The 26,292-nt window shown below is 36.4% G+C and overlaps 5 protein-coding genes and 1 long non-coding RNA gene across 6 annotated transcripts; 1 reads left to right on the top strand and 5 right to left on the bottom strand.

The window, feature by feature from the left end:
* Positions 1 to 2,224: 2,224 nt before the first annotated feature.
* Positions 2,225 to 3,533, bottom strand: LOC11414181 (F-box/kelch-repeat protein At3g23880). The gene has a single exon (XM_039831223.1). The coding sequence runs from the start codon at positions 3,531 to 3,533 to the stop codon at positions 2,331 to 2,333; it is 1,203 nt and encodes a 400-aa protein (XP_039687157.1). The 3' UTR covers positions 2,225 to 2,330.
* A 1,319-nt stretch (positions 3,534 to 4,852) lies between these two features.
* LOC112419811 (uncharacterized) lies at positions 4,853 to 5,775 on the bottom strand. The gene is made up of 2 exons (XM_039831221.1): positions 5,092 to 5,775; positions 4,853 to 4,858 (listed from the first exon to the last, which is right to left on the bottom strand). The coding sequence occupies exons 1-2, from the start codon at positions 5,773 to 5,775 to the stop codon at positions 4,853 to 4,855; spliced, it is 690 nt and encodes a 229-aa protein (XP_039687155.1).
* Positions 5,776 to 6,049: 274 nt separating this feature from the next.
* On the bottom strand, positions 6,050 to 6,892 carry LOC112419810 (uncharacterized mitochondrial protein AtMg00310-like). The gene has a single exon (XM_024777735.1). It carries the CDS (start codon positions 6,890 to 6,892, stop codon positions 6,050 to 6,052), a length of 843 nt encoding a protein of 280 aa, XP_024633503.1.
* A 6,139-nt stretch (positions 6,893 to 13,031) lies between these two features.
* Positions 13,032 to 14,219, bottom strand: LOC120579679 (uncharacterized). Its single transcript, XR_005645429.1, has 3 exons — positions 13,792 to 14,219; positions 13,668 to 13,675; positions 13,032 to 13,296 (listed from the first exon to the last, which is right to left on the bottom strand). It is a non-coding gene; the product is annotated as an uncharacterized lncRNA (long non-coding RNA).
* A 2,572-nt stretch (positions 14,220 to 16,791) lies between these two features.
* LOC112419804 (uncharacterized) lies at positions 16,792 to 17,544 on the bottom strand. Its single transcript, XM_024777727.1, has one exon. It carries the CDS (start codon positions 17,542 to 17,544, stop codon positions 16,792 to 16,794), a length of 753 nt encoding a protein of 250 aa, XP_024633495.1.
* Positions 17,545 to 18,154: 610 nt separating this feature from the next.
* LOC11405410 (uncharacterized) lies at positions 18,155 to 22,358 on the top strand. Its single transcript, XM_003598280.4, has 6 exons — positions 18,155 to 19,905; positions 19,988 to 20,126; positions 20,344 to 20,491; positions 20,566 to 20,811; positions 21,235 to 21,515; positions 21,946 to 22,358. Exons 1-5 carry the CDS (start codon positions 18,207 to 18,209, stop codon positions 21,484 to 21,486), a joined length of 2,484 nt encoding a protein of 827 aa, XP_003598328.1. The 5' UTR covers positions 18,155 to 18,206; the 3' UTR covers positions 21,487 to 21,515; positions 21,946 to 22,358.
* Positions 22,359 to 26,292: the final 3,934 nt, after the last annotated feature.

Here is a 26,292-nt window from a genome sequence, read left to right as displayed (position 1 = left end):
CTTTAATATCTTTTGAGTCAAGTATAAACTTCAGGGAGGGTATTTGACCCAGCATAATGTGATGGGAATTAATCCAACATAAAGCTAATTGTTTGCCTGTTAATTGACCTAAGTGCAAAACTTCAGGGAGGGTATTTGCAAAACGTCATGTTGACTAACAGAAGAATATTAAGGAGGGGGTAAATTGATTAAGGTTGTGCAATTTCAGGAGGTAATTGAAGTTTGGTTAATGTTAGGAGGGTAATTGACAAAATCACGAAACTAACAATTTTAGGAGGATAATCCCCAATTTACTCAATAAAAAATCTTTCTAAACGCCATTAATATATATTTAAAATGCTATTAATATTCATCCTCGTGAGAGAACGAGACCTGTAGCATTAGTTGGTCAATAAAGAAGAAGAATATTCTCTTAGTTGCAGGGGGCTACGTTTGTGAGAAACTAATTAATTACAACTTGAATATTATCTGAAGGCAATAGGAAGACTAGAGCACAAAAATATGGTGAAATTAGTTACTTGGATATGGTACTATTACCTAGGTGAGTTTTAAGGTGGATGACCTTGATAAGGGGTCCATGGTAAACCAATACATAAAAATCATCCAAGATGTCGGCGATATTCTTCAAAGGATGAAAATTACTCATGATCATGCTCGCCTTTATGGCGACTACAGTTACATGATTAATGTCGGCTCAATGCAAGTTAGGTATATATATATATTTTTTTTAATCAAATTAACTACGTATTTATTTAGAAGGTGTTGCTTATAGATGATGATAGGTTGAATAACTTGGAGAAGTGGATGTTTGAGTCAATTTGGAGGAGCCCGGCTCGGTCAAAAGTTGTGGTTTTTTCTTGGACTCTTCTTCTAGACTGTATTCCAACGTGTTCAAATCTTGCATTTGGAAACGTTTTGGATCACAACGCATTCTTAAATTGTCTGTTGTGTGGCAAAATGGAAGATATGGTGTTTCAAAACGTTTTGAGATGGATGGATTTTAATTTTGTTACTCCCCGAATTTATTTGTGCACTTTTCTTGTTGGTCGGTTGAGGTTAATGAGAAGAAAATCTGAAAGGTGCGTGGTTGATTTGGCATTCCAAGCTTTTGGTGATTTGCAGGGTGAGGAACGAAAGGATTTGATGCAACCAAGTGAGGGAGATTGATGAAGTAATTGATGGGATAAAAGTGTTATCTTTGCATTAGAGTTTGAGTAGATTGAAAATACATGCGTCAACTGCTTTTTAAGGTTGGTTGCTGTCTTGTCTTTGGGGTTCGGATGTGAGCTGTCCTGGTAGGTTCTAATATATTTTCAGAAGGTGACACAAGTGCCTCCTAGTCCTATTGAGTGAACAGAGTACTGAGAGCTTCTGCTTGTTGATGGCAGTTAATTCATCTGTCGTAGCAGAATAAACGATGCCATGGTGTTCTATAAAAACCATATGTTTCGCCAACTCATTTATCTCTTAAGATTCAGGAATCTGAAAATATGATGAACAGAGGAATACGTAGAGTCAATGACTTCCTCTAATTTATAAAGACTTATATTCAGGAATCTGAAAATTTTGGGAAATCAATATAAAAAATTACTGGCATTGTAGAATATGAGCATGTGAAAATTTACTATTCTTCACTTGTATCTTTGCAATAGTTTTGGAAACAACAAACTTTTGTGCGGCAAGCCTAACGTCTGCAAATACACTAAGAAATTTTTTACATAGAATGCAAAGGGGCGAAAAACATGTTACTCCAGATAAAGTCTCTATCCCATGGTACTGATTTGAAAAATTAATAATATAATCCATCTGATACGTCTATTTATGAGCAAACTTGTTAACATATATAGTGATATAGTTAAATTGACATTAGAATATGAATTCAAGAAGGCACCATCTGAGACACAATTCAAAGAAAACAAAGTATTATATAGTAAAAAATATCAAAATTGTCTTCGTATTCCATCAAAAATCCTTACAAGACATTAGTGTATATCCTAACAGTCACAAAGAACCACATGTCTGATAAATATGTGCATATCCTTGCGCAGATATTTCAAAAAGTAATATTGCCTTTGCAATACATCCAAGTCTTTATTAGGATCATACAAAATCAAATGTAAAACCATAAAACTCAATGCATGGTTGTGAACTATAACAATGTAATGCACGATGAGAGAACTAACAAAAAAATAATACAGATGAAAATAACAACAATGTCTCAAGATGCAAGGTCAACAACCAACCATTAGCTAACAAAAATCCAAGAAGTCATAGAAGTCATCAGTTAAATCTCATGCTCGAGTGGCATATTGCTACATCTACATCTAGCATTAAGAACAAGGTGATATTAAACTCTCAACAGAGACTCCTAAGATGTTTTGAAAATCACTAGACTTTAAAGTACCACTCCTGGAATCGTAAACAAACGAATTAAACGCCCCTGTCAACTTCAACAACACTTGATCATCCTCAAATAAATATACCGGCTTGGCAGAAATATGAGATACACCTCGATCTACCCTGCAAGAAAGAGTGAACAATTTAGTCCAAGAATCTTTATTTCCATACTCCTTCATAATCCAAACATCCTTCAGAACCGAATCAAAATCACTATCACCATAAGTCACGCACAAACAATCCCTCAACACAAACAAGGCCAAGAAGTTACACACATTTACCCCCCCAGAATCAGGAAGCAATACCTTTTGATAAGACTCTTTCTCCAAATCAAAAGAAATAATAAAGCGTGGACTTCTCCCATCAAAATCAATAACGGCCAACCAATTAATTGTGTCACTCACAAATTTACCTGATTGCTCAGGAAGGATACTACCAAAAGTAAACTCCTGAATGTTTTTCCAACAATTGGTAATAGATGTATGAACCTTCACTTCTGTCTTGCATGCAATATTACCACTACTATCTTGTATAAGACCTTGCAAAACAACAACCACTTTGTAATTATCATTAAAAGAATCATAGCCAAAGCCAAACGCCATGTGAGTGAAACTCCAATTTGGCTTTTGAAATAGGGGAAACTCCTTAATTTTTCTAATGGAAGGGTTCCATAATATGACAGAGATTTTATAAATACCAGCAGTAAAACAAAGTATGCCATTGCAGGAGCCAACGAAGCAATCTACACATAACCTAGGATGATCTCCATGAATATTATACGGAGAATACTCATACTCTGTGATGTTGGTGGTTAAGTTGTTGAGAACGGGCCCGAGTGGGTAAGACTTGAGAACGTACAGATAGGGGAACCCAGTGTAGCTTACGCAGTGAAGGCAGCGTGTGGTTGACAAGCTGAGGTGCTTCTTGGCGAATTTGTGATCGGTGATTAAAGAATTCCATGACTTGCAGAAGCATCGGAGCTGAAGGAGGAGCTTCACAGGTAGCCTACACAGGATCTCTGCCACCAAATCAAACGGAAGCGTAGGAAGTGGCGGGTCATAAAGTGAATGGCCAGAAGAGCTTAAGGTAGGGAGGACACACAAGAACTGCTTGTTAATGGCAGTCAATTCCACCATCATAATGATACTACACAGCAAGGTTAATGAAAGTATATATATATATTTTTTAATTTTTTTTTTGACAAAATATACATATATATGGCTAGGTTTCGTGAGAAACACGATTACCATAACAATAGGGCTAATTTTTTTTTTTTTTTAAAAGGAATAGGGCTAATTTTATAGTTTTTAGTTTTTTGAAAGATGGGCTCATTTTATTTATTTATCAATTTTGAGTTTGCTCTATTTTTTTTTTCACTTCCTTTTTTATTTTGCCTACATATGATTATTACTCCTTCATTCATTTTCAATTGTCTTTCTGGTGCGGATTATTCGTTTCTATTTAAGTGTCTTTTGATATTTTAAAGATATGATTTGTCAATTATACCCTTTGTCAATTAGTTTTATCTTTTCAATAAAATTAATTAATTATATATATTTGAAAAACTAAAGTTTTTTTTTAAACAAAGTTTGTTTGTTGTTTTTTAAAATTTAAACAAAAGTTTGTTACCGTATTAATGGTTTCATGAATAGTTAAAATTCTATAATAAGATGGGTAGTAAATGTTAAAAAATTCAAATGCAAAGTAAAAGAACATATCCAAAAGAAAAATAAAATAAAAGACTACATATGAATATTCAAAAAGAAGAAAGAGTGGAAGAACATGAAGTTATAAAATGAAGTATTTGATTTAAGATACAATTGTTGGGTCTAGATGCAGATTATTGATTCATTTAATACTCATTATAGGGGATGCTTTGCTTTGAATATTTTCAATTCCCTTCAATTCTGGCGCTCACGTGTTATGTATGTGTATGTGTTAATTAAGAATAAGAACATATGTTAAGTACGTGTGTGTATTACATTAAAAAACTTTCAGTCTTCAATCTCTGTTTCGTGTGAGCTTGTTACAGAGTGTGTTTTTTTTTTTTTTGACAGATTGTTCCAGAGTTGAAGTTTGATATTTCATGAAAGTTATTGCACTCGTCCTTGTAAATATGGTCCGTTTAAGTTTTGGTTCTTGTAAAATAAAAATTCAGAAATCAGTCCCCGCAAAAAAATCTGTCTTTTAAAAATACCCCTGGGTCCATTTAAGTAATGACAAGTCACCAAAATGCCTACATGGCGCACGCTGATTGAACTCATTTTGTAGTTTTTGGTCCTTGCAAAATATTTTGTTTTTTAAAAAGGTCCCTGCAAAATTTTTTGTTTTTGAAAATAGTCCCTCTAGGGACTATTTTAAAAAACAAAAAAATTTGCGGGGATTGATTTCTGAATTTTTATTTTACGAGGACCAAAACTTAAACGGGCCATATTTGCAGGGACGAGTGCAATATTTAAGCCTAAAATGAATTTCATGGGTCCAACAAATTATAGAGAATATATATAGTAGTTCTTTTTTATTACATTATAAACTGAGTACAAAGTAATTTTTTGAGTATGTTACATTTTTTTTTTGAGAGCAAGTAAATTATATCATTTCATTAAAAATTAAATTGGAAATACATGCTGGAATATTATCAAAGACTTGGAAGCTAGTACTACATGTGGCTGCCTTAGCTAAAGTATGAGCAACCTCATTTGCTTGCCTCCTAATAAACTCGACATGAGAGTTTGTTAAATAACCATTACAGAAGCTTGAACTACTATCCATAATGGAGCCAAACTCGGTGACATCTCCACGACCTTTGTTGAAATAATCAGCTACTCTTTTTGAGTCAACCTCGAAATCAACATTTGAGAGTTGAAGTTCATGTATCCACCGAATCGCATGATTTAAAGCCAGGGCCTCTCCTACATCGACAGAGCAGGAAGGAGTGTAACACATGATTTTAGAGCGGACATGGTTCCCATCCGAGTCTCGAATGCACATACCGAATCCTACCTTGTTTGTTGTGGTGGGAAAGGAAGCATCAATGTTACACTTGTATCTACCTCTTAAAGGTTTCTTCCATCTAGGATTGGCATTGATAATAACATTTGAAGAACTCGGACTGGAGTCTGAGGCTGTTGGGTTAAGATGACCTTGCTTACGATTTGCAGTCCTCCACCCTTCAAGCAGATGCCTTGCTCTTTCCAGAATGGTAATGTTCGAATCAGTCACTTGCTGGCATAACTTGAGATTTCTAGCTTTCCAGATGCTCCGTATTATTGTGACAATGATCTCAATTTGGGCTGCTGACAGCTTTTGCAATAAATTAAAAATAATATCCGGGGCATTGTCAAATTGGTTAAGTAGAGGAGAGATAAGATCCCACATATTAGTTGTCTGCCAAGTGGCAATTGCACTTGGGCAATGAAAGAGAATATGGTAACTATCTTCATGGGGGTCTTCACATCTAACACAGCCCGACGGACAATTAACACCCCTACTTCTCAACTTCACCCTGGTTGGAAAACAGTCTCTGCAGATTCTCCAAACTAAATTCTTGACCTTGGGAGGCACTTTCAATCTCCAAATTCCACTCCAAAACCCAGGTTTGCGCAGATGTTCATTGTTAATGATATCTTCGATACAGGTGCGGTAGGCGCTTTTAACTGAGTAGCACCCATTTTTCTCCGCCTTCCATATCATTTTGTCCAATTGAACCTGATGGTGTAGCGGCGTATTTAGAATATCCTATAGGAGGAATGCTGGAACCCGAACCAATCCATGGTTCACTAATGATAGGAATATTAAAGCCTGTACCTACCTTCCATCTGGCACCTTGTCGGACCACCACCTTGGCACTTAGAATACTCCGCCACACGAAGCTAGGATTATGTCCTAGTTTTGCCTCTAGATAAGAACTATGCGGATAATATCTAGCTTTGAACATTCTTGAGACAAGACTATCTGTATTTGTTTGCAGCTGCCAACCCTGTTTACCGAGCATAGCCACGTTGAAGGCTACCAAGTCTTTGAAACCCATCCCACCGTCATTCTTGTGAACAGAGAGTTTTTCCCAGGATAGCCAGTTTAACCCTTTGTTGTTTGAGCCTCCATGACCCCACCAGAAAGTGTTCATCATTTTTTCTATTTCATCTAGTAGAGTGTCTGGTAATCTAAATATGCTCATGACATAAGATGGAATAGCTTGAAGGACCGATTTGATCATGACCTCCCTACCAGCTTTAGACAAGCATTTACTGCTCCAACTACTGATTCTTTGCCACACTCTGTCCTTAATGAAACTGAAGGTTGCTTTTTTGCTTCGCCCTACCATTGAAGGTAAACCAAGGTACTTACCAGTTCCTAAGACTGCTCTAACACCCAAAATGTTGGTGATAGCTTGTTGCAACGGGTCCTCAACATTTCTGCTATAAAAAATTTCAGACTTAGGTAGACTGACAGCTTGTCCTGAAGCTTCCTCATATTGGTTCAAGATCTGTTTCATTTTATGTGCCTGTTGGTCATTTGCTTGGAAGAACAAAAAGCAATCATCGGCGAAAAGTAAGTGAGACACTCTAGGGGCTGAACGACAAACACGAACACCTTGAAGGTCCCTCTGTTTTCAGCATTCCTGATTAGCGCAGACAGGCCTTCAGCGCACAGTATAAAGAGGTAAGGAGACAAAGGGTCACCTTGTCGAAGTCCACGTCCCGGAATAATAGGGCCAACCATCTCTTTATTCACAATAACAGAATAGTCGACTGTCTCAACACACATCATAATCCATTGGATCCATTTATCTGAGAAGCCCATTTTAAACATGACATCTTTGAGATAAGCCCAATCCATTCTATCATAGGCTTTGCTGATATCGAGTTTCAGCGCCACGCTTTTATCTTTTCCTTTTGTCTTGGTCTTCATATAATGAACCACTTCTATAGCAACCAAAGCGTTATCCAGAATATATCGCCCTGGAACAAAGGTTGACTGTGAGTCGGCAATGCATTTATGTAATATTTTCTTCAGCCGATTTGCCAGAACCTTTGACAAAAGCTTGTAAAGCACATTACACAACGCAATGGGTCTCCAATCCTTCATTGTTTTCTGTTCTGTGCCTTTTGGGATCAAAGCTATGTTGGTAGAGTTCAAAGATGGAGGAAAGAGTCCTTCATTCATCCAATGACAACACTCATGAAAGATATCATTACTACAAACTGACCAGAAGTGCTGGTAGAATCCAGGATTGAAACCATCAGGGCCCGGACACTTGTCAGGCTGCATGGAAAACATCGCTTCTTTAAATTCTTCTATACAAAAGGGAGCTGTAAGTTGAGCATTATCCTCATCGTTAATCACCTGAGCCAACACGTTGATTACAGGAGAACGAATACTGTCATGACCTTCAAACAAATCCTCAAAATAATTCTTAGCAACAGAGCGCATACCAATATCATCTGATACACGGATGCCTTCGTTGGATTCAAGTGAAAGAATTTTATTAACTTTCTTTTTGGAAGTCGCAGAAGCATGAAAGAATTTTGTGTTAAGGTCTCCATCACGGTACCAGTGTGTCTTAGCTCTCTGCCTCCAGTACATGTCTTCTTGAACAAGCAAGTGATTGAGTTTTTGTCTCAAATTGTCAAATTGAGTTTCATCCTGGATTCCATGAGAAGTACGATTTCTCCCAAGTTGTTTTCTACAATGTTCAATATCCACTTGAAGTTTATTGCAATGACTTTTACTCCACTGTGTAAGATCTTCTGCACAATTTGATAATTTGTTCATAACACTGCTACCTGTGCTGCCCGTCCAGCTGTTTCTAACAACATCGTTCACTCCATCCTCAATCCTCCATGCATTTTCGAACTTGAAGGATCTTTCAACTATGTGTCTTCGAGCTACCGGGTTTCTATCTAGAAGAATAGGAAAATGATCCGAAGATGGAGCAACAAGATTTTCCAGTTTAGCATTAGGAAACAACTGCATCCAAGAATTTGTGACCATAGCCCGATCCAACTTTTCTTCTACAGCACGCACCGTACCCAAACTCTTAAACCATGTGAAAGGATAACCTTCCATATGTACATCAATAAGACCAACAGCTTGAATAGCTTCTCGAAATCCCCTAATGAGCCAATTAGGTCTAGTGGCCCTCCCTTTTTTCTCATCTGCGTGGAGTATGTCATTAAAATCCCCCATCAGGCACCAAGGTAAGTTTATCGGTCTGGCAAGACCACGAATAAAATTCCAAGAATCTCTTCTTCTGCTAACTTCTGGATACCCGTAGAACCCTGTAAACATCCAAGTCATACTACTAGCTTCTTCAATTTTAGCACTAATATGGTTAGCTGAGTAATTAACAATGCTGCAGTTAACCGTATTACGCCAAAACAGGGCAATTCCTCCTCCTCTACTAATTCTACTAGGTGCAAAACAAAAATCATAACCCAACAAATAGCGGAATTCCTCGATTTTATTACTTTCAATAAGAGTTTCACATAGGAACAGGATATCCGGTTTATAGAACCGAACAAGGAATTTGATTTTAGGAATTACGCGCAGGTTTCCCAGACCTCGGCAATTCCAAGCTACTATACTCATTGTTTTCGGCAGGCCTGGTCTTCACCAGGTCCCGCCGTTTTATCATTATTTTCAAAAATCGGATTATTACAAATTGACATAGCTTTCGGCCCCTCCCTATCCTTATCACTTTTTTCAGCAAAATCCATTCTTGATCTTTTTTTGGGCCCCACTTCAGCTTGCGGCTCACTAGCTCTGGCTCCACGAGCTGATGCCATAAAGGACCCAGGCTGCACTGGGCTGCGTGCAATAGCAGGCTTACGCGGCTTCCCATGATGTTGGACAACAAGCTTTCCTTTATCCTTTCTTACGGCTGTAGCTCGGCTTGGCTGGCTTGAGTTGTCTTTAGTGGAGACAAACTCAGCACGGAATTCAGTGGTCTTGATCAGAGGAGACAAGACTGATTGATCATCATTGGTCAATAAAGGCTGAATAGTGCCCACCTTTTGTACCTGAAAAACAGCTTTATTAGCATTAAGAGAGACATTGATTGGTGGTCCCTCATTTGAAAACAATTTTCTATAGGCACTTGAAGTCATCTTAATAGCTGTTGATTGCTGCATTGAAGGCCTAAATAATTGATCTGTAGCTGGGCCCGCAAGCTGTTGGACAGCATCAGCAAGAATCAGCTGACCTTGGGCTGCGTGCACCGAAGCTTGGCTATCCCTAGGTGGGACCCTGCTGTCGGCCAGCTGATACTCCTCCCTCCCACGCGCTACCAACTTGGACCCACCAGCTTTGGAACATTGTGGGCTACTCCTTTGTTGGGCCTCCAGTTCTATCAATTTCCACATTGCTTCTGCACCCCCTCCATTTGCATACAGAAATTCGTCTTTCTCATTCATTCCTTCTGCTAGCACTTTGTTGACTTTGTCCGATTTTGTAAGGTTCGGGGCAAATACCGTAGTGTCAGTCCTGAAATCTGCTCTAGTATCCTCATTAACCATACTTTCAGTGGGGTCTATCTCCGTCCACCATCTCACTAGACCCGTACCATCCGACCTTTGACATTCCATATACTTAAAAAAAGTTAAAGCTCTTGATTCTGAGTTAATGCCTACCTTAATGCGCCCGTATATCTTGTGATTTGAAATTCCGTTACCTTTGACCGGCAATAAATGACTTTGAGTGTCATTAATGGCTCTGCCTTCTTCCTGCCGCCCCCCGGAGCTTTTGCTCCGACCACCGGCGATCCACTTGTTGGCTTCTTTGCTGCTACCACCAACAGAATTGCTATCTGCTCTGAGGTACGGACCCCATTTCTTACCACCATTAGCTGAGCTGGATTCAAACTTGTCATTGCAGAAGTTTTCTGAATGACCAATAGTTCCGCACACAAAACAGAACTTCCCCAATTTTTCATACTTGAGCACAAGGCGGATGTTTTCCCTGCCTCCCGCTCAATCACCAACTCCTGTTGCAAAGGCGCATCCACCTCAATTTCAGCTCTGACCCTCATAAATCGCCGCCACGGACCGTAGTTATTTTCATCATCGAATCTGGCCATCTTGCCGATATGACTACCAACAAGAGCACCCACCTTTTCATCCATGAATCCAAATGGCAATTGATGCACCTAGGCCCAGATTTATGTAGTATTCATTGCCATTGTTAAAGGATCCTCTCCAACAGCAACTTTTTTCAGAATGATCATATTGTTGTCAAGTAGCCAAGGGCTACGATCTAGAATTCTTGCCAGATCCGCTTTCGAATACAACTGGACCATGAACTTGTTGTCATCCATGAGGATTAGATTCATTTGATACTTAGGCTCCCATATGGGGCCGAGCCTAGTCTCCAAGGTCGCGATGTGAATTGGTTTGTTGACCATGACCCTACCAACGAGACACAGATCCAGAAGCTCCGCCTGAGAAAGGTTCGGCCTTTTAGGAACATCACCTTGTTCACCATTGATGTTTAGCCTCTCCATTTGTGTTACAGGGGAAAAAGATAATAAAGCAATGTATATAGAAAGAAAAGGGATATATATCATAGGTTTGTGAATACTAATGAACCGAGCCCGGACTCTTTTATGCATTTCTTTGAGGACATAGTTAGGAAACGGCAAGATCTGGATCAATAAAGCAACAATCTTCATCATTGATAAAATAATTTGAAACCCATAAAGACCAAGATATAACCACATAAAGACTCTTCCTTTAGGCGTGGCTTGTTTTGGAAACGTGAAAGAGAGCATGAGCACACACCACATGAAATCCCTTGTGATCTCAAACACAATCATGATAAAACCAGAACTAAAAGATACTAAATGAGATCAGATCTGGTATAAAAGCCAAGAGAAGATCGCAAATGGTGACTTACTAGGTGATTTTGAAGAAGGAAAAGATACGAAAAAAACCAGATCTTGGATCAACACAAACAGGGAAACAAATCGTTGACCAAAAGGAATTGAAGACAGAGATTAGCACCGATACTTGACAACTAAGAGTTAAAATTCAATCAAGGCGATTAGATTAGGGACAACCAATCGAGACACATGCTCTCACAAAGGACAGAGAAGAGAGGGACCTCAGGAGATTTTCTTTTGTATGTGATATGATTATTTGAGTATGTTACTTGAGAATTGTTGTTGACACATTGCATAAGGCTGAGGCACACGAGTAAAATACGCTTTTATCCCCTCGGCAGTTAACTGTCGAGGAATTCAATAACCGGATACAGTTAACTGTCGAGGAAAACCTTGGTAGTTAACTGCCGAAAATTGGTTATAAGAATAGAACAGACATAGGAGTTTCCAAAACTCCATTGTTGCGGTTTTCATTCTCTTAGGTGCGATTTTTTGCCATTCCAAGTAGGGGTGGACATCGGACGGGTTTGGGCCCAAAGTGGAAGCTCATCCCAACCCGAAGGGTTCAAACCTCTGGCCCAATTGTGGCCAAAACTAGTAAGCAGGTAGTTCGGGTTCGGGTTACCGGGTTGCGCGGGTTACCGGGCGGATATTTACATGTTGGACCTTATCTGGCCCAACATGATATTGAAAGCCCAATTGAATTTTTTAATTTTTTTTTTTAAATTGTTGTGTTTTTTTTTTATAAAAATGAGGCCTCTCTGCCACGTTTATATAGATTTGCTGGATTTTTAACTTATTATGTGAAATTAAGAATTTGAACTAGATATTTAAGACAGGGAGCCTCTAATATGGTCCCTAATATTTAAGGTCCACCCATGGTCCCCTGTTTTTTACCAGGAATAACCGGTTGCAATTGTTTTGTTTTTTTGTTAGTGGCATGGGCAGTAAATAACTCACATTTGTTTGGCATTTTTGACATAACTCATTTGTGCAACCATGTGGGACCGCTTCCATATCTCTTTCTCTATGTGTCCTTGAAGGCTTGAACCCACTGACCACCACAACAGTCTCACTTCTTTAAACACAAGATCTATTCCCATCAAAACTAATAGACAATAGATCAATCAAATTCTCTCAATTTTTATTTTCTCCCTTTTCTTAAGAAAAACTAATCCAAGAAAACAAAGAAGCAGGTCATAGTTGATTATCAATCCATTTCTCTCTATGTACCAAAACTTGTTGCTCAGGTGCAACAACAACTTAGTATAATAGGAAGAAAAGAAAGAAAAAAGGATGTATGTTGATCTTCTACCCCCACTGTGCGGTCCCCGTATTACTTGCGAGGTGGTTTAGTGGTGAAAACATGATCACCATCGTTTCCTCTAGTGGTCTCTTTGCATCTATAGTATTATTATTCCCAATATTATTTACAATATTTTAATTTTATTTTTTCTATTAAATAATTATTAAAAGCTTATAAGTCTTTCCTTCCCTAAAAAAAATAAAATCATAAGTCTTTCCTTGTAAGAAGAATTATAAAAAAGACTCAACGTTTTCCAACGTAACACTATTGATACAGTACAGAATGCAATCGGTCTCACATGTTTGCAGCTCTACCAATCGTAACCTGCTATAGCAAGTAAGTTGTTGAGGTGCACCAATGGTCCTTTTAAATTGAGGTCCATATTAGGGGCACCCTTTAAGACAAAGAGGATCAATTGTTGACCATCTTTCAAATTATCAAACACAACAATGACATTTAAATTTGTACTAGATTAAAACTAACAAGTTAAAATTATCAATACAACACACAATACATATAAAGAAGGATAGGAGATGCATAAATAACATTGCAGACCATTGTAAAGATTTAAATTAGTACAGTCATCCAGATGGAAAATAAAAGTCTATAGTATCAGATGTAGCAGCATTATGCATTATATAATGTATTGTTCAATATCAAAATAATTCAAATGAAGCACCATCTACATGGGACAAAACTATATGTACCTTCAAATCTTCAGCAGATGCATAAGCAGCAGAGATGAGATTGAAACAAAAAAAAATGTTAGAAGCAAGAAGTGAAAAAATCAAAGCTCAAAATATGAAAAATGTAACAAAAACCAACCTTTAGATTTGAAGCATACGCAGAACAGAGATGTGAATCATGAAATAAAAACAAAAGTAAATAGTCAGAAACACTAAATCTAAGGTTATAAAAATACAAACATAAAAAAAAATAAAAAAATAAAAACAGATCTTACCTTTAAATTTGAAGCATATGCAGAGCATGGATGTGAATCATGAAACAAAAACAAAAGCACGTGGTCAGAAACTCATAAACCCTAAATAAAAAAAAATTATAAAGATTAAAAACAAAATATCTAACCTTTAGATCTGAAGCATATGCAGATCAGAGACGTGATTCATGAAACAAAAAATAAAAACAGTCACACCCCTAAATCTAACAACAATAACAAAAAATGACAAACATTAAAAAGAGAAAATCTAACCTTTGATTTGAGCGTGTAGTAACACAGAGAGAGTCAACAAGATCAAGGAACGATCAAGATCTGGGTTCGAAGTTCGATTGTGAATGAGAGGCTAAGATACGAGATTAAGTGAGTCGTAAGGGTTAGATGTGGTGGTGACTGCGTGTTAAACGACGGCGATTTACGGCTCTACGGTGGTGTTAGTGACTGAGAGAGAGTTTCAGGATTTGCCTCCATTTTTCTGCGTGTATTGACAGAGAAAGGCGTAAAACAAAGGGAATCAAGTTGGAAAGTGGTGATTCATGTTGGTAGGAGGATTTGATGGTGAGGTGGTGGTGGTTAGAGGCGGCGGCGGCACTAGGGTTTGAAGAGGAAGGTGAAAGAGTGTGAGGCGAGTGAGAGAATTTTTTAGAAGAAATGAATGAAATGAATGAGTCAGATCTAGGGTTAGTGAGTCTCCCCACTCTTCAATATACTAAAACGACGTCGTTTTTACTAATCCAATACGGGTGGGTTCGGGTACCCGCGGATGAAGGTCCGTTACCCGCCTCCGCCCATGTATACCCATGTGAACCCGCATTTATGACCCGTTTGAGCCGCGGACCCGCTTTAACCCACTCAGCTCGATTTTTTCGATTTTTCGGGTTGGGCCGGGTCGTGGGTCCTTGTCCAGCCCTAATTCCAAGCTAATTTCAATCACAAAAACAAGTAAGTTTTTTGAATCCTATTGCATTGTTGTTTTGTGGTCGAATTGTTTGTTTTTTTTGTTAAATTTCGATTATATAGGTTCGATATATAGGTTTTATTGATTTCATGATATGTTAGGATAGTTTAGGTTAGAATGGTTAGAATTGTTAGAGAACTTTTATTGAATTGTTAGGTTTTGATGAATCGTTGTAGAATTGTTAGAATTGTTTAGGTTTAGGTGTAGGTTTTGAAGATAGTTTAGGTTTAGGTTTAGTTTTTCATTTTACAATTTTATGGCATTGTTGTTTAGTTAGGTTTTGATCGCGATTTTTTTTTTAATGTAGATATGTCTCAAAATCAGAATCAGGGTGATGAGAAGAACAAAGAAAAATCTCATATGACATGGCACGGAATTGTTTGCGATGGTTCCGAAAAAAGAAGGGTTCGAAGGTGCCGGTGTACAATCACTCGAGGTTGAGCAGGAGCGGGAAGACATGCTATTTTGGTCCTCAACCAAAACAAGGTGCCCCAGGGACTATAGCGGGCAACCCGATTGACTTGTGTGACGAGGAAGAATGAATGTAATGGCTTTTAATGCCTAATTATTTTGAATTTTTTTATGTTTTATTTTCGTGTCACGCACATTTTGTTTGACATTATGGTACTTAGAATAAAATCGCATTTGAAATAATTTCGATTAAAGTCGCGTTTTGAATAATTGCATATTCGAATAAAAACTCATTAAATCTAACGTGAATTCAACTAATTAAAATTGTGTAATGAATAAATAAATTCGAAAAGTGAATAAATAAAATAATTATAGTTCCATTCAACTATATATGTTATCACATCACATTGCATTACATTACATTCTGGAATGTACCTTCCAACTGCAACAATTCTCTTACCACAGAATGAGGCAAATTCAAACTTGCTAAACAGCAGGACTCCAGCGTCCGATGAGCATCTTGAATGATGATATTCAAGGCTCAAAAGAATGAGGTGCATTCCTTGACACTTGAATACCAGCATTCAAGAGGCTCATCGCATGCTGGATTCCTGCCGTTTAACAAGTTTAAATTACCCCATTCAGAGGAAGACAATTGTTGCAGTTGGACGTTTGTACCTTCCAACTACAACAATTGTCTTACCTTTGAATGGGGTAAATTCAAATTTACCAAGCAGTAGGACTCCAATATTCGACCGGCATTCCCAATGTTCCATTCAAAAGATTAAATTCTTGTTAGGCTGGGATTAAATGATGGTATTCAAATGTCAAAAGAATGAGGTCCATTCCTTGACACTTCAATACCTTCATTTAAACCAGCCTAACAAGAATTTAATCTTTTGACATGAACAATGGGAATGTCGGTCGAATATTGGAGACCTGCCGTTTGGCAAGTTTGAATTACCCCATTCAAAGGAACACAATTGTTGTAGCTGAAAGGTGCATTCATTATGTACCTAATGACGATCTTCTAGCGGAATCAAACTTTTGATGATATCTTCAGTTGATCTCAGCAACGTCACCCGCATATCGATCCACTAGAAAATGTTGTGCTCCCAAAACATGTTCGTCACGTTTTCGTCGTTCGTTAATTCCACCCAAGTGAATGATATTATCCCCTCGTCGAGCGTTGGACGTTTATACCGAACGTGTTCCACCCTCCTTCTGTCTCTGGGGTTGACTCCTTGGTTGAATTCAGTCAGTTCATCCTTGAGACCTCTTAACGTTACACCAAGTCACCGAACCTTCAACCTCAGAGGTTCTCCGCCGTTGAATTGTGCATGAACGTAGATCCACCCGGCCATTGTTTCAAATCTACACAATAAAAAATTAAAAACAATCAATGAAAAACGAATTCAAACATTTCATCAAACACTTGATGTGCAAATTATACATAGACTCTAAAAATCATAAAAATAACCCTAAAATTATAAATCATATACTCTAACTAAAATAAACAAATTAATCATATACAATAACATAAATCATTCAACTTAAGTTTAACATAATTTTTTTTGTTATAACGTAAAATATAACAAAATTATTCAACTTATCTTAAAATAAATAATATACTCTTACTAAAATAAAATAAAAAAATATAAAACACCAAATTAAAATATAAACCTAAAATTTTAAACTATAACATAATCATCATGCAAACATTTTAACTAAATTAATCAACTAACATCTACTCTAAAAAAATAAAAAATTGAAGAATAAAAAATGAAATATATTAACAACGGCAGCAGTACCCCTTTAGCATAAGATGTGCTCAAGAGGTCGCCCCAAAAAAACAAGTTGTCACTGTACAAAGTCTGAAACAAGTGTCAGTCAATACCCAAACAAAGTAACGGGTCTGACCACCACCTTTGAGTACCTAAAGCAAAAGTAATGTTATTGGCTTTAAGCCACCACAATGAATTAAACTTAACCTTTTCCAACAGCTGTACCGCGGAATTTTGAACATTATTGAAAAGTCTGTTATTACGTTCCGTCCATAAAATCCACACTCCCACTAACCAAAGAAGCTGCAGAAAAGATCTTCGTGTCCTCGAAGATCCTAGAGCATAAGTAAACTGCAAAAAATGATCATTAACAGAATACGGATCAGCTCCATAAACTCCTAGCCAATGCCGAATGTGCTGCCACAAAGCTCCAAGAGTATTGCAATGAAAGAACAAATGAGGAGTCGTTTCGTCGTTTCCACACCCCGTAACACAGTACTTGGTCGTAGGATGAATAATGCCACGCCTTAGAAGATTGTTTTTTGTTGGTAGCCTGTCCCGCAGTAGTTGCCACGCTAGGATAGAGACCTTCAAAGGTACATGTTTATGCCAGACAAGCTCTCCAATACCATCACCTATATGTTGCACCTGTTCTGCTAAAATATGATAAGCTCCGCGCACAATATACCCGCTCACAGTGTCAGGACGCCACTGCCACCTGTCAGAAACATCAGTCTGTACAACAAAATTATCAAGTAAACGGCGAAATTCGCCTATCATCTCCTCCTCCCAATCCCACAAACGTCTCCGACAACCCCACGCAGCACCCCCTTCCTCCCAACCAAGAGAGAACATCTCAGCCACCGTGCTCGACTTATAGATTGATAAATCAAACAAGCGACCAAAACGCCTACACAAAGGAACATCTCCTAACCACCTATCCTGCCAAAACAGAGTACTAGTCCTTGTCCCTACCTTACTCGCCACACTATCTGCAAACCAACTCCCTCTGTCAATGCCTACACCATCTCTAATCTTCGCTAACTCTCTCCACCAAGTAGAAACACTCCGACCCCCAACCTCCAACCGCCCAGCCACCTCACCATACCTTGCCACCAAAACTTTATACCATAACCCTACTCTAAAAATTAATTATAACATATAAATCTACTCAAAAACTAAAAAATAATAAATCACTCAAAAACTAACAAATAAAAACATTTATAACAACTAAAATGTAAGTTAATAGCATTATAATTACTTACTTGTGATTTTGTTGAATAAATTTGTTTGGATTTTTTAGAGAGATTTGGTAAAAAATTTTGGAAGATGAGATGAATAATGAATGAGAGAGCTTCTGCCAAATTTATAGCAGAAGATCTGCAGCCGTTTTTTTAATTCCTCAGCATTTTGGAGTTTAATATTTTGCACCACCAAGGCCAAGATCCTGGATCCGACACTGAGAGAATCCGGGTTCACTATAAAGAGTGACGGCAGAGCTTCACCACTCACCGAAGATGTCAAGAAAATTAGACAACATTTTGTTTGTGGAGGAATGGTTAAAGAGAAGTTGTGGTAACAAATTCACCTCAGAAACCTCTCGTCAACCCACTACAACCTCTGCGAAATCCATCATTCAAGCATGGTCCCATCTCCGAAACACCCTTCAATCAACCTCTTCTTCATTCAATCAACACCATCTTCACCAACATCTCAATACCTTACTCAATTCTCAAACCTCTCTCCATGTCGCTGACCCACAAGCTAAACTTCTCCTTTCCATTCTCACATCTTCAAATTTCTCTCTTTCCCATCAATCTTTTCCCCTTTGTTTTAGACTTCTTTACATATGGATAAGAAAATCCACAAAACCCACCAAACAAACTTTTGATATTGTTGATTCAGTAGTTGAGTTTCTTTCTAACTTATTTTTATCATCTACTTCTCAATTTCATTTTGGAAATAATCATGTTTTATTATTCTCTGAAGCTATTCTACTTTTGGGTGCTTTTTCTTTTGTCCATTCTTTATCTCAAAATACTAAAAATTTGTGCTTGGATATTCTGTCTAGATTGCTGGTAGATAAGTGTAGAATTGTTTGTTTGTTTGATGAACTTGTGCCTAACGTTCTTGCTGGAATTGGGTATGCTTTGTCATCTTCTGTGAATGTTCATTTTGTTAGAATCTTCGATTGTTTGTTTAAAATTTGGGGAAAAGATGATGATGGGCCTCGAGGTAGTGCTGTTCATGGACTCATGGTTCTTTATTTGTTCGATTGGATTGCGTCTAATTTGATCAATTTCGGGTTTTTGGATAAAGTGAGTGTTTTGGTGAGAGAAACTTTTGAGAGTTTTAAGGAAAACTATGCTTCATTTGCTGTTTTTATGTCTGGAATTGGAGTTTTAAGAGCTACAGATAGATATGCTTCTTCTACTGGTATGAAAGTAGATGTTCTCACTAGGATGAGGACTTCTGCGATTATTCGGGTGGAAGCTTTAGTCAGTGATTTGGTTTCTAGGACATTAAGATTTAGAAACTCAGGCAATGATCTTCAAGATAGACTTTTGCTTCAGTGTGTTACGTTAGGAATGACTCGAACCATTTCGTTTTCAAACCATTCCTCTTTGTTTGTTTGCCTTGGTTTGTCATTGTTAACCGAGATGCTTCCGTTGCCTCGCCTTTATGAGTCCGTGTTTGAATTGTCACCCAGTTCTGGTGGACTGAAGGTGAATGAGATAAAAGAACATCTAGATAATATCCTCTTCAAGGAAGCAGGAGCTGTAACAGGTGTTTTCTGCAATCAATATGTTTTAGCTGACGAAGAAAATAAGAATATAGTGGAGAATCTTATATGGGAATACTGTCGCGATATTTACTTTGGACACAGGAAAGTGGCTACGCATCTTAAAGGAAAAGAAGATGTGTTGCTTACGGATTTCGAAAAAATCGCGGAATCTGCTTTTCTCATGGTTGTAGTATTTGCACTAGCTGTAACAAAGCACAAATTGAGTTCCAAATTTGCTCAAGAAATACAAACCGAAGTCTCATTGAAGATACTAGTATCATTATCTTGTGTGGAATATTTTCGCCATGTTCGCTTGCCAGAGTATATGGAAACCATTCGCAAGGTAATTGCAAGTGTTAACAAGAATGAGAATGCTTGTACCTTTTTTGTGAACTCCATACCGTCTTATGGCGACTTGACAAATGGGCCAGGTATGATTTATTCAATTGCATTTTTATGTGAATTGCTCTTTGTTCTTTGGTTTGTGTTTTATAAGATTATATGTTCTTCTAGACCAGAAAACCAAATACTTTTGGTCCAAGGATGAAGTGCAAACAGCCCGTGTTTTGTTTTACCTACGAGTCATTCCAACTTTGATTGAGTGTTTGCCCGGCCCTGTATTTGGAGACATGGTAGCTCCAACTATGTTCTTGTATCCTATATCAACTAAGTACATATTTAGTTTTGCTTTGTTTTTCCACAAATTAGTTTCATTTCAAGCTTTTGGCCAAAAATTATATCTGTAGTGTTTTGTTTATAATTGATTTTGAGCACTAGATACCCTAGGCATTCGTTAAATAAAATTTGGGGATTCTCTGGTCAACATTATCAACTGCAGAAAATCTGCTTCCTTATTTAAAAGAAACTAGATATATGGAACATCCAAATGGAAAAGTAGCTCGAGCCTCTCATTCTGTGTTCACTGCATTTATTTCTATGGGGAAGGAATCTGAAAAAATTGATGGAGTCTCATTGAAGGAGAAGCTCGTTTTCCATTACATACAAGTATCCTTATCGGTAATAATTCTACCAAATACCTTGGTCTTTAATATTTGAGAATGATAATTTCGAATACATTTTTATTAATGTAGGGATATCCTGACATCACTCCTTTCGAGGGAATGGCTTCTGGAGTTGTAGGAATGGTCCAACATCTTCCTGCTGGAAGCCCTGCCACTTTTTACTGCATTCACAGTCTTGTTGAAAAAGCAAATCAGCTCTGTTCTGAAGTCTTCACGCATGAGGCTGATGCATGGAAGCAGTGGCAAGGAGAGCCAGAACCAAGCAAGAAATTAATGGACTTGCTCCTACGCCTAGTTTTCCTTGTTGATATACAAGTAAGGCTTTAATTTATAAATTATACTCTGCTGCTTTGAATTTTACTTTGATTTTTTCCACATCATGTAAAATTAAGCAATATAACAGACTTTCCGAGACCCAAAAATGGTAAATGCTTTTGAGTAGGACAGTCTATTAAAAAGTAATCCATTTAATGTTAAGTGCTTCTTAATCCTTTTTTTTTTTTTTGTAATGTCTTTAGTCCATATGCATTAAATCTATTAAGCATTGACATATAAATGGATACCAGACACGACATTGACACTGGCTAGTGGACACCAATAATAATCTAAGAATATAGAAGTGATTGAATATTGCGTCTGTGTCAGACACATGACACACCTTCAACCTGAATTGCCATTGCTAAATAGATTAAATATTGTTTGTAAACTTACAATAATGCAAGGTGTTCTACTTTTCAGGTCTTGCCCAACTTGATGCAACTATTGGCACAGTTGATTACGAAGTTACCACAAGATGCACAAAACATAGTTTTGAATGAGTTGTATTCACAAGTGGCTGATTCTGATGATGTTGTCCGCAAGCCCATGTTGGTTTCATGGCTGCAGTCATTATCTTACCTTTGCACAATGGCTTCAAATCAAAGTACAGCCTCCAAAAAAAATAATAGTGAAGACCCAATAAGCGCTGGAAGAATTACTGCACATCTCTAAGATTCTGCTCCATATTTTTTTAATTTCCGGTACATCCCATTTTCTACTTTTTAGTCTCTTAATAAATTTACTAACTACGTTATATTTTACTAATGTATCTTGTTACGTCTGAATGTGATATACATTTTTCAAACTTTTAACTTCACTTGCTGCATTTAATTGACAATCTTTTGTCACTGCACCTATCATTGTACCAATACCAATATGTCAATGTTTTTTGCTAGAGGTAGAATCTTGCAGTTCCAACTGGTTCTCTTGTTTAGCATTTCTATTTTTTATATATGAATTAGAGTCTGTAATTTTACATTGCTGGGGTCCTTAAAAAGTTAAGAGTAACAGCAGTAAACCAAATAAGCAATGCATAATTTGCATAATTTGCAGATTGTTAAAAAGTAAACTGAGCATTCATTTGAAGTGAATAAATAAACCTTAGCATTCTCCGCTTTCTTTTTTGTGCAGTTGTTGTCTGTAGCAGTTAAGAAACTTTTGTATGTTTGTGATGCAAAGGAATCAGCATTAGATGTATGCTCAGTTCAGGATCAGACTAACCAAACTTATGAATGTGGTTGAAGGCGACGCAGAAACTGAAATCTGATTACTCCTGTATGATATTTGCCAGGGTCCTTGTTGAACAAGCTTAATGCCATGACCAGCAAGGGCACCTTATCTCATCATCCTTTTTATCTATTCAAAAGAAAAGAGCTTTTATAATAATCAACACAGATTTAGGAATTGATGTGGTATAACCATTGTTATATGCTTTTTTTTCGACAAAATTGTATATATGCTAAATGAAGTTTCCATTGTATAACCATTGATTTGAAGTTTCCAAATGATTTTGGTATGACTGTTCAGTTTCATTATAACATAAATAGGGACCCCACTACATTTTTCTCAAAATTACCAACTTCTGATAACGTAATGCATATTTGGATTCACTCTTAGATATAAAAATTATTTTAAATGCTAAAATTATTTATGCATGTTACATTGCTTCCTCTGAGATTCTCATGTTCAACTTTTTGCCATCTTTTCCGGCCTTTCCTTGGTTCTGTTTGTTTCAAGGACTTCATTCTTTGATACCAGCCTTATCAATGAGCTTAACTCCTAGTTTCTATAGGCACGCTATTTTTTGGAATGGTTAAAGAGTGCCCGGAGGCACTCTATGCCAAGACCTTTGAGGATGGATGTAGTAACATTCAAAATTGAAAAATACCAACAAGTGCGCTTGAAGCACTAATTAAGAATAAAAATATAGTAAAAATATTTTAAAACTTGTGCACTCAAACTCTTAAAAATGTAAAAAGTGCCTTTTGCAATGTAAATTTTTTTTCCTTAACAAAAGTTTATGGTTTATCTTTCTATGATGTAGGAGCAAGCACTAATTATTTTAGGATTGTCAAAATTAAAATTTAAGCATTAATTTAAAGCCTAGATTGCTGATCAAGAGATAACATTGGATTTAGGGCTCGAGTCCAATCATGTTGGAGTCTTGGAGAGATCTTGATCAAGTATCAGGAACCCATAAAAAATTAGCAAACTTCTAGAAGCAGGTGAAGATATATCACGTAATAATGTAGTAAGTATGTCAGATGGGGAGAAAATCTAATTGGGTGTGATTAGGTAGTTTGAGAAGTAACATGAAGGAGTCTAAAATATCTGAAAATCATTGCATTGTACTTTGAACAACCACACATATGATGTGGATATCACCATTTCCATATTCATTCAAAACCTTAAACTTGCTTCTTTTTTCACATTCATGATTCTCAAAACCACTATCATTCAAATAGATAAATCCGGACAAAGAAATACTCTCTCCATTCCTATATAGAAGCACCCATTTGCCTAAAAAATTATTCTTAAATATAAATCTATTTTCAAATTAATAAGTACATTTATTATTTATTTCCTAAACATACCTCTAACTAATACTACTAACTTGTCTTTGAATATAAAAAGTCAAATTTAATATACATACAAACAAATGACAATTTTGTAATATTAACACATAAGATAGAAAATTAATTGTATTAACAACTTTTTTTAAGAAATGTGAAAAATAAGATAGAAAATTAATTGTATTAACAACTTTTTTTAAGAAATGTGAAAAATAGAAAGGGAGCTTATATACAGGAACAAAGGGAGAATATCAGTTTGCTCGAATTTACCAAACTAAACGAAAAAAAAAAAAAAAAAAAAAAAAGGTAGAGGTAGCCCTCAAACTTTAAGGCTTTGTTTGGGAATTTGGAGGGGAGGGCTTTGGGAGGTTGGAAATATATAGAAAAATGGACAAAAAATTCACATTTTTTAAAACAGCGGTTTTTTAGAGAATGATAAACTAATACTTATGATTAATATACTTTTAATTTTAAGAATATTATAACAACATAGATTGAATTTGAAAAATTCATATAAACCCTCCAAAACTCTCCCCAATACAATTTTTGAGTTCCCCAAATGAGGGAGATTTTTTATTATGAGTAAAAAATTAACCTCCAAAACCCTCTCATCCCAAATCCAATGTATTTTATTACTTCCACTTGCTCCTTCCTTTTTTTCAAAACCCTCCCCTCCATTCCCCTCTAAACTCCCAAACAAAGCCTAAGACATTAACTACATGGATTGTTTCAATACCTAATTTTTATCCGATATTTGCCTGAATCTCAGCATTATTACTATCGTATCATTTGCTTACTTATTCAGTGTTATCCCAAAGATTGGTCAAGAGAAAATGACACTTAACGTAGAACACTAAAGAAAGCAAGATGAAAAGCCTTTCTTTATGCTACTTCTGTTCATAACCCTTTGCCAATATGCAAGATCCATGACTATAGATAAGGGATCTCGAATATTCAATCGTACGTCGTTTTTTTTTGTTAGTTCCAAAAGGTATCATTAATTCTCTTCATTATTCATGCATCCACATTCCACACAAGCAAGCAACCATACATATGTGTTGTTTTCTTATAGACCACCAATTCCTTCAAGTTGGTTGTTAGGAGGTTAATATTTTCTAGATCCACCAATTCCTTCAATTTTTAGTTTATCAGTTGAGTCATTACACATTAACTTTGTCAAATAGTAACATACGAAGCAAATAAATAAAATATTTAAATATGATTTTAGTATCACCAAAATAAAATAGAATTGTAGATTAGCATTTCTTATGTCATGTGCTTGTAAACTATAATTGATTAGGTATAGAGACATATTATTATCATCATCTCAAGTATACGTTACCACTTTTTTTATCTCTTAGTGTCGGATCTCGAACTTGAGTACCTCTAAATTATAAGGTAAATCTTGCAATCAAGTGACTTCTCAGGAGACAAACATCACTCTTTTGATCTTAAATAACTTAACAATTAACAAAATCAAAAACAATTTTTATTTCCAAATTTTAAATACATACACCATTGATAAATATATTAAGTATTATTGTCTATCATCAAATATAAAAGAATTGTCTCGTTAAATAAAATAAAAAATTATAGAGATGAATGCTAGTAATATTCAATTTTGAACACTCTCTAAAATAAAAAATTTATTGGATGGAATCAATGCATGTCCTACCACTTTGCATGAGTTCTATTTCCAATGTGTAGACCCACAATGATTTAAACCAATAAGAAAGTGAGTATTAAAGAAAGTGTTCAAAAAACAATGTTGCTAAAAATAGGCTTGATGGACATTGCTAATATTGTATTTTGCTTAAATTTTTTGATCCCTCAGTTTAATTAGAGTTTTCGTCTTCAATTTTTACTCACTCGAAAATTTAGTTTTTCTATTTAAAAATCATCCAATTTGATCCGTTCATATTTTCAACTTGAAAATGGTGATATATCATATTAAAATTGAAGTTTATAAGGGGGATTTTCTATAAATTTCAAAATATGTCACATTAGCATTTTTAAGTCAAAAAATACAAAAAAAGATTAAAAAAAAAAAAGGTGATTTTAAAATGAATTGAAAAATTTCGTGAGGAAGTGAAAATAAAGGATCAAAATTATGTAATTAAGCCTATATTTTACTGGCTTAGTATACCAAACAATCCCTACTTTCCTAGACTCTTTTTTTTTCTTTCTAATTTGGCCATATTCGACTTTAACTTTTTAATATAAATATTTTTAATTACTTACATACACTACTTCTTTATGATGTTTCTTTGTAGACTAATATTTCAGATTAGTGGCAGTGGCAACATGACCCCTCCCTATAACGGGTATTAAGTCTCTGGCGTTTACTAATTATTAACTTCTCGGGAGTCTCCTCAGGTGGAACCATTAACAGATTTAGTTTGGCATAATCAGGTGCCTTCGAAAGTCTCAATTTTTGTGTGGAGATTGATTTGTGACAGTTTGGCAACAAAATCAAATTTGGTGATTCGCGGCATCATTTCTTCAGAAAGTCGTTTTTGTGTCTCTGGATGTGGTCAAGTTGAGTCTGCTCAGCACTTGTTTCTCACTTGCAGCACCCTATTTCTCACTTGCAGCACCTTTGGCTCTCTTTGGCAGTTAGTGCGATCATTGATTGGTTTATCGGGTGCAGATACTCAGGTTCTTTCAGACCACTTCTGTCAATTTATTTATTCAACATGTGGCTTGAAAGCTCGATACTCGTTCTTGTAGCTTATATGGTTCCTTTGTGTGTGGATGGTGTGGAATAAACTTAATAATATATTATTTAAGAATTTAGAATGTTTCATGCCACAATTGTTGGATAAAGTTAAGTTTTATTCCTTTTGGTGGCTGAAAGCAAAAAATGCCAATTTTGTTTATGGCTTTCAACATGGTGGTCGAGCTT

This window comes from Medicago truncatula, chromosome 3 (genome assembly GCF_003473485.1).
Source record: "Medicago truncatula cultivar Jemalong A17 chromosome 3, MtrunA17r5.0-ANR, whole genome shotgun sequence".
NCBI classification, from domain to species: domain Eukaryota; kingdom Viridiplantae; phylum Streptophyta; class Magnoliopsida; order Fabales; family Fabaceae; genus Medicago; species Medicago truncatula.
Note: the sequence above shows the minus strand (reverse complement) of the source record. Positions and strands in the feature narration are given on the sequence as shown.

Coding starts and splice junctions, on each gene's coding strand:
- LOC112419810 (XM_024777735.1), bottom strand. CDS start 6,892: ATGAAACAGATCTTGAACCAATATGAGGAAGCTTCAGGACAAGCTGTC.
- LOC112419804 (XM_024777727.1), bottom strand. CDS start 17,544: ATGTTCTCTCTTGGTTGGGAGGAAGGGGGTGCTGCGTGGGGTTGTCGG.
- LOC11405410 (XM_003598280.4), top strand. CDS start 18,207: ATGTCAAGAAAATTAGACAACATTTTGTTTGTGGAGGAATGGTTAAAG. Junction 19,906..19,987: donor CGACTTGACAAATGGGCCAG/GTATGATTTATT, acceptor ATGTTCTTCTAG/ACCAGAAAACCAAATACTTT. Junction 20,812..21,234: donor TTTTCCTTGTTGATATACAA/GTAAGGCTTTAA, acceptor TCTACTTTTCAG/GTCTTGCCCAACTTGATGCA.
- LOC11414181 (XM_039831223.1), bottom strand. CDS start 3,533: ATGGTGGAATTGACTGCCATTAACAAGCAGTTCTTGTGTGTCCTCCCT.
- LOC112419811 (XM_039831221.1), bottom strand. CDS start 5,775: ATGTGGGATCTTATCTCTCCTCTACTTAACCAATTTGACAATGCCCCG.